The 12144-nt window shown below is 46.2% G+C and overlaps 1 protein-coding gene across 4 annotated transcripts in view; it reads right to left on the bottom strand.

Moving 5' to 3' along the window:
- Positions 1-12144, bottom strand: part of LOC140735013 (tetraspanin-9-like) — a 161609-nt gene that overhangs the window by 18773 nt on the left and 130692 nt on the right. For 3 of the 4 annotated variants that reach the window (XM_073059844.1, XM_073059845.1, XM_073059842.1), the window contains one exon: positions 6978-9012. The exons of the other annotated variant lie outside the window; for it this stretch is intronic. In XM_073059844.1, the coding sequence (XP_072915945.1) occupies positions 8941-9012 (72 nt within the window). In that variant the 3' untranslated portion in view covers positions 6978-8940. Of the gene's footprint in view, positions 1-6977; positions 9013-12144 lie in introns of those variants that run through there. 4 annotated transcript variants of the gene reach the window in all.

Below are 12144 nucleotides of genomic sequence, written 5' to 3'. Positions count from 1 at the left end.
ATCGGCTAGTGTACACTGACCGGGGGTGAGTTCCCTCAGTGTATCGGGTATCGGGTAGTGGACACTGACCGGGGGTGAGTTCCCTCAGTGTATCGGGTATCGGGTAGTGGACACTGACCGGGGGTGAGTTCCCTCAGTGTATCGGGTAGTGGACACTGACCGAGGGTGAGTTCCCTCTGTGTATCGGGTATCGGGTAGTGGACACTGACTGGGGGTGAGTTCCCTCAGTGTATCGGGTATCGGGTAGTGTACACTGACCGGGGGTGAGCTCCCTCAGTGTATCGGGTAGTGGACACTGACCGGGGGTGAGTTCCCTCAGTGTATCGGGTATCGGGTAGTGGACACTGACCGGGGGTGAGTTCCCTCAGTGTATCGGGTATCGGGTAGTGGACACTGACCGGGGGGTGAGTTCCCTCAGTGTATCGGGTAGTGGACACTGACCGAGGGTGAGTTCCCTCAGTGTATCGGGTATCGGGTAGTGGACACTGACCGGGGGTGAGTTCCCTCAGTGTATCGGGTATCGGGTAGTGGACACTGACCGGGGGTGAGTTCCCTCAGTGTATCGGGTATCGGGTAGTGGACACTGACCGAGGGTGAGTTCCCTCAGTGTATCGGGTATCGGGTAGTGGACACTTACTTGGGGGTGAGTTCCCGCAGTGTATCGGGTATCGGGTAGTGTACACTGACCGGGGGTGAGCTCCCTCAGTGTATCGGGTATCGGGTAGTGGAAACTGACCGAGGGTGAGTTCCCTCAGTGTATCGGGTATCGGGTAGTGGACACTGACCGGGGGTGAGTTCCCTCAGTGTATCGGATATCGGGTATTGGACACTGACCGAGGGTGAGTTCCCTCAGTGTATCGGGTATCGGCTACACCTCAGTGTGTAGGTGGTCCAGTTACTGGGTAATATTGACCCCCAGGACATTGCAGCGGGCGAGGGACAGAGTTATTGAATGTTAGGGTTAGGTGGTAAAGCCACATGGTCCATCCATCAAGTCTGCATCACCACTCCATCGTGGCTGATTTATTATCCCTCTCCTGTCTTCTCCTCATAATCTTTGACACCCTGACTAATCAAGAGCCTATCAACTTTCACTTTAAATATACCCAAAGACTTGGCATCTGCAGCTGTCTGTGATAATGAATTCCACACATTCCACACCCTCTGGCTAACGAAATTCTTCATCGCTGTTCTGAATGGATGCCCCCCCCTGTTCTGAGGCTGTGTCCTCTGGTCCTCAACTCACCCACTATAGAAAACACCCTCTCATCCACTCTGTCTAGGCCCTTCTATATTTGGTTGGTTTCAATGAGATCCATCCTCATTCTTCTAAGTTCCAATGAGTACAGGCCCAGAGCTATCAAAAAAAAATTCCTTATACCTTAACCCTTTCATTGCTGGAAAGTTGAATTCTGTGTAATTGGAGTCTTTTTCTGGCTTTTTTGGTTCCAGGAATATTAAAAGATTGCCTGAATGTCATCTTAATGTGGATGAAGCATGAGTTGCTTCTTTCGCTGGATTGTGTGGTGTGGTGCTGAGCATTGGGCAGACATCAGTGAATATCCCATCCTTGACTGTATGATGGACAGTCACTGGTTGTGCCCAGGTCACTTTCTGAGGAATTCCGGCAATGCAGTCCTAGCACTAGGTGCCAGAGCTCCCACCTTGCTCTGTGAGGTCAGAGGTCAGACTCTCGCAGCGGTTTCTCACCGATGTCATTGTATCTGTTTTATCAAACCTCTGATACCACTCAGACTTGTTTTGCCCTAATGTCACCTCACTGCTGAAATTTGGCTTCTTGGCCCATGTTAAGATGAGGTATGGACAAGAGTGGGCTGGTGGCATCTATGGAGAGCAGGTAGCACTCTGTTGGTGACTGAGAGTGGACCGATCGGCTGCCTGAGATCTGTGTGAATTCAACAGACTGAGTAGCATCCATGGAAATGACTGAAAGTGGTCTGATCAGCTGGCTGAGATCTGGGCAGGAGTTTGGATAGGTAAGAGCCAATGTTGGAATGTAGTGGACCAGCTTGGCACAGGCATAGCTGGACTTTAGATGTCCAGTCCTGCAGCTGAGCTGTGACTGGTGTTCCCAGCTGCTTCTCACTGGCTGTGAGTTGTGGACCTGAGGAACAGGGCTCAGGGAATGAGCACTCCTCAGCAAATCTGCTGTTAATTGTCCTGACGAAGGGTCTCGGCCTGAAACGTCGACAGCGCTTCTCCCTATAGATGCTGCCTGGCCTGCTGTGTTCCACCAGCATTTTGTGTGTGCTGCTGTTAATTACAAGGTTTCTCCTCCTGGTGACACCCCTGGTCTGGCATCTTGGATGGGCTGGGCTTCAGTTGGGCAGGACACACCAGAGAGAGAAGCAGGTTTACCTAGAGAATCACAAACACAAGAGATTCTGCAGATGCTGGAAATCCAGAGCAACAAACACAAAATGCTGGAGGAACTCAGCAGGTCATGCAGCATCCGTGGAGAGGATTAAAGAGTCGGTGTTTCAGGCTGAGGCCTTTCATCAGGACTGGAAAGAAAGGGAGAAGAGGTGAGAATAAGGTGGAGGGAAGGGAAGGTTTACAAGCTGGCAGCTGATAGGTGAAGCACAGTGAGGGTAAGGGGTGATGAAACAAGTAGCTAGGAGGTGATAGGTAGAAAAGTTAAGGGTTTGAAGAAGGAATGATAGGAGAGGACAGTGGCCCATGAGAAGACAGCTTCTACCTTGCTGTTACCAGATTATTGAATGGTTCCCCAGTACAAGATGGACTCTTAACTTCACAATCTACCATGTCCTAGTCTTGTACCTTTCTGTTAGCCTGCACTTCCTCTGTGTCTGCATTCTGTTATTCTTCTACCTCAATGCACTGTGTAATGATCTGAACATATGAACAGAATGCAAGACAAGTTTTTCATTGTATCTCAGTACATGACAATAAACAAATCCCAGTTCCAGGAATGTACTGGATGGAGGATGTGTGTTATATTGGAGGGATAGGAAGGTAGGCAGAGGGGGTGGTGTGGCTCTACTGGTAAAGAATGGCATCAAATCAGTAGAAAGATGTGACATAGGATCGGAAGATGTTGAATCCTTGTAGGTTGAGTTAAGAAACTGCAAGGGTAAAAGGACATTGATAGCAGTTATCTACAGGCCTCCCAACACTGTCTGGGAGGTGGACCACAGATTACAACCAGAAATAGAAAAGGTGAATCAAAAGGGCAATGTTATGGTAGTCAAGGGACATTTTAACATGCAGGTTAATTGGGAAAATCAGATTAGTAATGGGTCTCAAGAGAATGAGTTTGTTGCATGCCTAAGAGATGGCTTTTTAAAGCAGTTTGTCACTGAGCCTACTAGGGTATCAGCTATACTCGACTGGGTGTTATGTAATGAACCAGAGACAATTAGAGAGCTTAAGGTAAAAGAACCCTTGGGAACCAGTGATCACAATATGATTGAGTTCCAATTGAAATTTGTTAGGGAGAAAGTGAAGTCTGACGTAGCAGTATTTCAGTGGAGAAAGGGAAATTACAGTGGTATGAGAGAGGAGTTGGTCAAAGTAAATTGGAAGGAGCTGCTGGCAGGGATGTCAGCAGAACGGCAATGGTGTGTGTTTCTGGGAAAAATGAGTAAGGTGCAGGACACATGTTTTCCAAAATGAGGATACTCAAATGGTAAAGTAGTACAATCATGGCTGACCAGGGAAGTCAAAGCTATTGTAAAAGCAAAAAAGGGACATACAAGAAAGCAAGAATTAGTGGGAAGCTAGAGGATTGGGAAGTTTTTAAAAACCTACAGAGAACAACTAAAAGAATCATTAGAAGGGAAAAGATTAAATATGAAAGCAAGCTAGCAAATAATATCAAAGTGGATAGTAAAAGTTTTTTCAAGTATGTTAAAAATAAAAAAGAAATGAGAGTGGATATAGGGCCACTAGAAAATGAGGCAGGAGAAATAATAAGGGGGACAAGGGAGATGGCTGATGAACTAAATGAGTATTTTGCATCAGTCTTCACTGTGGAAGACACTAGCAGTGTGCATGATACTGTAGTGTGTGAAGGAAGAGAAGGTGCAGTTACTATTACAAGAGAGAAGGTGCTCAAAGAGCTGAAAGACCTAAAGTTATGTAAGTCACCCAGACCAGATGAACTGCACACTAGGGTTCTGAAAGAGGTAGCATTAGAGATTGTGGTGGCATTAGAAATGATCTTTTAAAAAAATCATTGGTCTCTGGCATGGTGCCAGATGACTAGAAAATAGCAAATAGAGCCATAGATGTAGTGTATATGGACTTCAGCAAGGCATTTGATAAGGTAACCCACGCAAGGGTTATTGAGAAAGTAAGGAGACATGGGAACCAAGGAGACATTGCTTTGTGGATCCAGAACTGGCTTGCCCACAGAAGGTAAAGAGTGGTTGTAGAGGGGTCATATTCTGCATGGAGGCCGGTGACCAGTGGTGTGCCTCAGTGATCTGTTCTGGGACCCTTACTCTTTGTGATTTTTATAAATGACCTGGACGAGGAAGTGGAGGGATGGTTTAGTAAATTTGCTGATGACACAAAAGTTAGGGGTGTTGGGGATAGTGTGGAGAGCAGTCAGAGGTTACAGTGGGACATTAATAGGATACTAAGTTGGGCTGAGAAGTTTAATCCAGTTAAGTTTGAGGTGGTTCATTTTGGTAGGTCAAATATGATGGCAGAATATAGCATTAATGGCAAGACTGTTGACAGTGTGGAGGATCAGAGGGATCTTGGGGTCTGAGTCCATAGAACACTCAAAGCTGCTGCGCAGGTTGACTCTGTGGTTAAGAAGGCATACAGTGCATTGGCCTTCATCAATTGTAGGATTGAGTTTAAGAGCCGAGAGGTAATGTAACAGCTGTGTAGGACCCTGGTCAGGCCCCCACTTGGAGTACTGTGCTCAGTTCTGATCGCCTCACTACAGGAAGGATGTGGAAACCATAGAAAGGGTGCAGAGGAGATTTACAAGGATGTTGCCTGGATTGGGGAGAGTGAACTCGGCCTTTTCTCCTCGGAGCGATGGAGGATGAGAGGTGACCTGATAGAGATGTATAAAATGATGAGAGGCATTGATTGTGTGGATAGTCAGAGGCTTTTTCCCAGGTCTGAAATGGCTAGCATGAGAGGACACAGTTTTAAGGTGCTTGGAAATAGGTACAGAGATGTCAGGGGCAAGTTTTTTACGCAGAGTGTGGTGAGTGCCCGGAATGGGCTGCTGGCGGCAGCAGTGGAGGCAGAAACAATCGGGTCTTTTAAGAGATTCCTGGATGTATACATGGAGCTTAGAAAAATAGAGGATAAGCCTAAGTAGTTCTAAGGTAAGGACATGTTGGGCACAGTTTTGTGGGCTGAAGGGCCTGTATTGTGCTGTAGGTTTTCTATGTTTCTATGTCACTCCATTCTTTAAGAAAGCAGGAAGGCAGCAGAAAGGAAATTTTAGACCAGTTAGCCTGACCTCAGTGGTTGGGAAGATGTTAGAGTCAATTGCTAAGGATGAGGTGATAGAGTTCGCAAGACAAGATAGTACAAAGTCAGTATGGTTTCCTTCAAGGAAATTCATGCCTGACGAACCTGTTGGAATTCTTTTAGGAGATTACAAGTAGGATAGATAAAGGGGATGCAGTGGATATTGTATATTTGGACTTTCAGAAGGCCTTTGACAAGGTGCCGCAAACAAGAGCCCATGGTATTACAGGGAAGTTACTGGCATGGTTAGAGCATTGGCTGATTGGAGGAAGGCAGTGAATGGGAATAAAAGGATCCTTTTCTGGTTGGCTGTCAGTGACTGGTGGTATTTCCTGGGGGTCAGTGTTGGGATCACTTCTTTTTATGCTGTATATAAATGATTTAGATGATGGGATAGATGGCTTTGTTGCCAAGTTTGCAGATGATACGAAGATTGGTGGAGGGGCAGGTAGTGATGCAGAAGGACTTAGACAGATCAGGAGAATGGGCAAGAAAGTGGCAAATGAAATGCAATGTTGGTCATGCACTTTGGTAGCAGAAATAAATGTGCAGACTATTTTCTAAATGGGGAGAAAATCCAAAAATCTAAGATGCAAAGGGACTTGGGAGTCTTTGTGCAGAATACCCTAAAGGTTACCTTGCAGGTTGGTGAGGAAGGCAAATGCCATGTTAGCATTCATTTCAAGAGGCCTAGAATACAAGAACAAGGATGTGATGCTGAGGCTTTATAAGACATTGGTAAGGCCTCAGCTTGAGTATTTTGATCAGTTTTGGGCCCCTCATTTTAGAAAAGATGGGCTGGCATTGGAGAGGGTCCAGAGGAGGTTCACAAGGATGATTCCAGGAATGAAAGGGTTATTATACAAGGAATGTTTGATGGCTCTGGGTCTGTACTCGCTGGAATTCAGACGGATGAAGGAGGATCTCATTGAAACCTTTCTAATGTTGAAAGGCCTGGACAGAGTAGATGTGGAAAGGATGTTTCCTATGGTGGGAGAGTCTAGGACAAGAGGGCACAACCTCAAGATAGAGGGGCTTCCTTTTAAACAGAGATGCGGAGGGTGGTGTATTTGTTTCCACATGCAGCTGTGGAGGCCAGATTGTTGGGTGTATTTAAGGCAGAGATTGATAGGTTCTTGATTGGACATGGCACCAAAAGGTTACAGGGAGAAGGCTGAGGAGTGGGGCTGAGGAGGAGAAAAAAGAAAAAGGATCAGCTATGATTGAATGGCAGAGCAGACATGATGGGCCAAATGGCCTAATTCTGCCCCTATGTTTTATGGAGTTTCAGGAACGTCCAGTGATGAGGGATGTGTGTTCCAGGAATGTCCTGGATGGAGGATGTGTTTTCCAGGAACGTCTGTGGATACAGGACATGTATTGTAGCCATGAAATAAAATGTAAGAAAGAACAAATTCCCCAGAATATAAACTCACCAAGGACGATAGTCCAAGTAGCTGATCGGAAACCAGAAACCAGCAAACACAAGGCCAAACTGTAAAACTAGGGTGCTTTATTGTCCGGATACAGAAGATAATTGTCTACGTGGTACTAAGGAAGATCCTAGGTGCATCAACTGGGAGAGGCTGCAAGGTGTGTGGGGATGATTACGGTCGAAGGAATCGTCAGCCGAGATTCCGGGTGAATCTTCTGGGAGAGGCTGCAAGGTGTGTGGGGATGATTACGGTCAGAAGGAACTTCAGCCAAATTGCTGTGGTTTCCCTTGCTGGAACTCGGCACCAGGAAATCAGTGTGGACCATAATGTCCCTGGTTAAATCACTCACTAACACACAGGGTTTGATGAATGTATCTCTGGTAGTATCTTGAAGGCATCACATTCAGGAGCACGGAACCTGAGGGGAACTGGACAACCCAACGTTAGCAGTGGGTAGGGGTCACCGAGTCCGGGAATCCGGGTTCAGCCCCGACATCTGGTGCTATCTGTGTGAAGTTCGTACGTTCTCCCTGTGACCATGTGGGTTAATCGGCTGCTGTAAACTGCCACCCCCCCCAGTATGTGGGTGAGGGGAAGTTGATGGGAATCCTGCCAGCTCTCAGTTCAATGTTGTGGATCTGAGAGAGGGTGGGGGTGAGGTAAGGAAGGGAAGAGGATGTTGTAACTTCAGGGATGTGGGCAAATCAGCCGAGTGACCTCTGACGGGAAAAATCGGCGTCAGGTCAGGACTGGAGAACTCCACTCGCCCGTAACATTGACTCTCGCTGCCCTCCGGACTCACACTGAGTCACAGCTTTTCCTGGTTTCACTACAAACTGAGTGACCAGTTGTCGATTAGAGGCACACACTCACTAACCCACACAAATGCATGTAGAATGTCACACACCCTCACACTGACCGTCACACACCCCTTCAGACTGATCGACATACATACCCTCAGACTGATCATCACACATACCCTCAGACTGAGTCATAAACACCCTCAGTCACACACACCCTTAGACTGTCAAACTCACCCTTGCATCGACCGTCACACACCCCCTCAGACTGACTGTCACACTCACCCTTGGCTCGTCAGTTCCGACAACAGTATAACAACAGCCACACTCTGCTCTCAGCACTCTGTGAAACATGATCCCAGAACTTTATTCTGAAAGATTACATTGTGGATGTGGTGGGGAAGTGAAGCAAGAAAAGCCCAAATATAAAACATTTAACAGGGTACAAAATGCTTCCCAAAGATAAACTGTATTTCCTAATCTACCTTTAAAAAAGTTGCTCATTTATTTGTAAAAAGTGACCCACTGATGATTAGATGTGTTGACCTGACTGATCTCAGAGAGAGATGCAACCAGTTGTTTGATCAGATTTAGAGCAAGAAAATGGGCCCACTTGGCCACCAGAGTAGAATGAACGCTCACCCCACCACATTCTTCAGGTTTGGAGCAGGAGACTGGACCACCCTTGGCCACGAGAGTAGAATGAACCCTCACCCCAGCAGATTCCCTTCCTTAAGTAGTTATAGAAGAATCATTCAGTGTCTCTGCTGGGCTGTGTTCTAGAAGTTTGGCCAGAGTCATCTCCCTCCTGCCTGCAATGGACAAGCCATCCGAGCCTGGGACACTCTGGCTTCTGAACAGGCAGAGAGCAATGTGGGCACCAACAGGCCAGTGCAGAACCAAGAGCGGTGGCCACAGTCTCACATCCAGTAGGCAGGGCAAGAGTGGCATTTCTTTGTGGGTGTGGATTTATGGTGTGTATAGAGAACCTTCCGGGTTTGGTGGCAGACAGAAGAGGTGGACTCAGCGACCTGGGTTTGGAACGTGACTGACCACAGTCACTACATCATACAGAAGAAGACAGAGCTCAAAATTTTCTTTGGCAAAAGAGAAGGAACGCTCCCTGCTGAAGCAGCAGCGAGGTGAGGCTGAGGTGTGAGGGGCGATGTCTGACGACAACACTCACAGCTGGTGAAGCCATGACCCCTGTGCACACCAGACTAGGCCTTGTACTTTTTACCACCTCTGGAAATCTGATGAAACAGGATCATTGAGAAAGCCATTCCGAGAATCTGGAAAAGATCCAAACAGGACCAAAGTCAACACCCTACCATGATGTTTCTGACCCATTCCTCTCCAACCAGACACACCCCCGCAGCTTCTTCACTGGTGTCACCGATGGTGGGTTGCAAGTCACATGATGTTCAATTTTCTGAATTAGGGAAGATTTTGATAATGCCCAGACCCAGGGGAGATAATCTGAGTGGGAGAGGCAACTGCCCAGTTCAGGGTTCTGTTGGAATTACAGGTAGAGAGGGGTAACTTCACCATGGACAGTCCCAACCCTGACTGTGAAAGGAGGAGGGTTGGGCATGGGGCTACAAACCCCATCCCTTAAAAGCCCAGAGCTACAGAAATGACAACAGGCTGCATCCCCAAGAGAGGAAGATACACCAAGAAGATGAGCTAAACCTGGAGCCTGCCCTCTGGTTCTTGATACCCCCACTGCAGGAAACATCCTCTCCACATCCACCCTATCTAGTCGTTTCAACATTTGGTAGATTTCAATGAGATTCCCCCGGCATTCTTCTAAATTCCAATGAGTACAGGCCCAAAGCTGGTAAACACTCCTCATATATTAAACCCTTCATTCCTGAAATCATCCTCGTGAACCTCCACTGGATCTCTCTTCAATGACAAAACATTCTCCTTGAGATATGAGGTCCAAAACTGTTGACAGTACTCCAAGTGTAGCCTGACTAGTGTCTTATAAAGGCTCAACATTATCTCCTTGCTGTTATATTTTATTCCCTTTGAAATAAATGCCAACCGCAGACTCAACCTTTAAATTAACCTCTGGGAGTCTTCCACGAGGACTCCTAAGTCCCTTTGCACTTCTGAGGTTTCAACCTTCTCCCCATTTAGATAATAGTCACCATACCATACAATGTAGGGGCAGAATGAGGCCATTTGGCCCATCCAGTCTGCTCTGCCATTTCATCATGGCTGATCCATTTCCCTCTCAGCCCAAATCTCCTGCCTTCTCTTCATATTCCTTCATGCTCTGACCAATCAAGAATCTATCAACCTCTGCCTTAAATATACGTAAAGACTTGGCCTCCACAGCTGCAAGTGACAATGTATTTCACAGATTCACCATTATCTGGCTAAAGAAATTCCTCCTCATCTCCTTTCTAAAAAGATATCCCTCTATTCTGAGGCTGTGCCCCTCTGGTCTTAGATTGTCTCACCACAGGAAACATCCTCTCATCCATTCTATAAAGGCCTTTCATCATTCAATAGGTTTCAATGATGTCACTCTTCTTTCTTCTGCATCCTAGTGAATACAAGCCCAGAACCATTAAATGCACTTCCTATGACAAGCCATTCAATCCTGGAATCATTTTCATGAGCCTCCTTTGAACCCTCTCCAATTTCCGCACATTCTTTCTAAGATAAGGAGCCCAAAACAACTCACAATACTCCATGTGAGGCCTCATCAGTGCTTTATAAAAATTCAATATTACATCCTTGCTTTTATATTCTAGTCCTTTTGAAATGAATACTAACTTTGCATTTACCTTCCTCACCCACAGACTCAACCTGCAAATTAACCATTACAGAATCCTGCAAAAGGACTCCCAAATCCCTTTGAACCTCAGTTTTTTGTATTTTCTCTCCATTTAGAAAGCAATCAACGCTTTCATTTCTTCTATTAAAGTGCATGATCATACACTTCCTGACACTGTATTCCATCTGCCATTTCTTTGCACCTTCTCCTAATCTATTCTCCTATTGTTCCTTTTACCAAAGTGCATTATCATACATTTCCCAACACTGTATTCGAGCTGCCACTTTTTTGCCCAGTCTTCCAAATTGTGTAAGTCCTGCAAACAATTGAATTGCTTCCTCAGCACTACCTAACCCCTCATTTATCTTCATATCATCCTCAAACTTTGCCACAAAGCCATCAATTCCATTATCTAAATCATTGACAAACAATGTGAAGAGTAGTGGTCTCAACACTGACCCCTGAGGAACAGCACTACTCAATGGCAGCCAAGCAGAAAAGGCCCCTTTTATTCCCACTCACTGCCTCCTGCCTGTCATCCATTCTTCTATCCATGCCAGTATCTTTCCTGTAACACCACACGATGTTATCTTGTTAAGCAGCTTCATGTGTGGCACCTTATCAAATGCCGTCTCAAAATCCATGTAAATGACATCTACTGCCTCTCCTTTGTCCACCCTGCTCGTTACTTCCTTGAAGAACTCTAACAGATTTGTCAGACAAGATTTCCCTTACAGAAGCCATGCTGACTTTGACTTATTTTATCATTAGTCTCCAAGTACCCCTAAACCCATCCTTAATAATAGACTACAACACTTTCCCGACCACTAAGTTAGGTTAACTGGCCTATAATTTCCTTTCTTTTGCCTTCCTCCCTTCTTAAAGAATGGAGTGACATTTGCAATCTTCCAGTCTTCCGGGACCATGTCAGAATCATTGATACTTGAAAGGTCTCAACCAATGCATCTGTTATATCTTCAGCAACCTCTTTCAGGACTCTGGGATGTAGTCCATCTGGTCCAAGTAACTTATCCATCTTAAGACCTATGAGGTTGCCTAGTGCTTTTTCCTTTGTAAAAGCGATGGCACTCACTCCTGCTCCCTGACACTCATGGACCTCTGGTACACAACTAGTGTCTTCTACAGTGAAGACTATACAAAGGAGCTTAGGAGGATTAATGGCACCTATGGCGACTCCTTTGCGTGCATCTTTGGAAACAGCTCAATTTCCATCTTTAATATCTCTAATTATCTCTTTCCGGGTTCTTTTGAGGACCGTGATCTGGAGTTTCATGCAACCCTGGTTCTTTGTGGGAATGGAACCTGCTCTCAGGTTTTCACGACTGGCCGTTATTTGGCATGCCAAGGGCTTGCCTTCGGAGGGCCGAGATTTCGTGGCTCTGGAGACGGGTGGATTGACGGTCAGTGTCTGGGCAGATAGGTGTGTCGTGGGAGGTGGAAGATCTAAGACCGTGAGCCCAGAGACCCAAGATCTTTGGGCACAGAGCTCGGAAAAAGTGATGCAATGGACTTATAACATCGTAAGCCAGCAAGTTGTTTGTTATGTCTCCCCTCTCGCTGTGAAACGGAAACACCGCTTTCTCCCTTATTAGGGAGAGAGAGAGCCTGTGTA

This window comes from Hemitrygon akajei, chromosome 10 (genome assembly GCF_048418815.1).
Source record: "Hemitrygon akajei chromosome 10, sHemAka1.3, whole genome shotgun sequence".
NCBI lineage: Eukaryota > Metazoa > Chordata > Chondrichthyes > Myliobatiformes > Dasyatidae > Hemitrygon > Hemitrygon akajei.
Note: the sequence above shows the minus strand (reverse complement) of the source record. Positions and strands in the feature narration are given on the sequence as shown.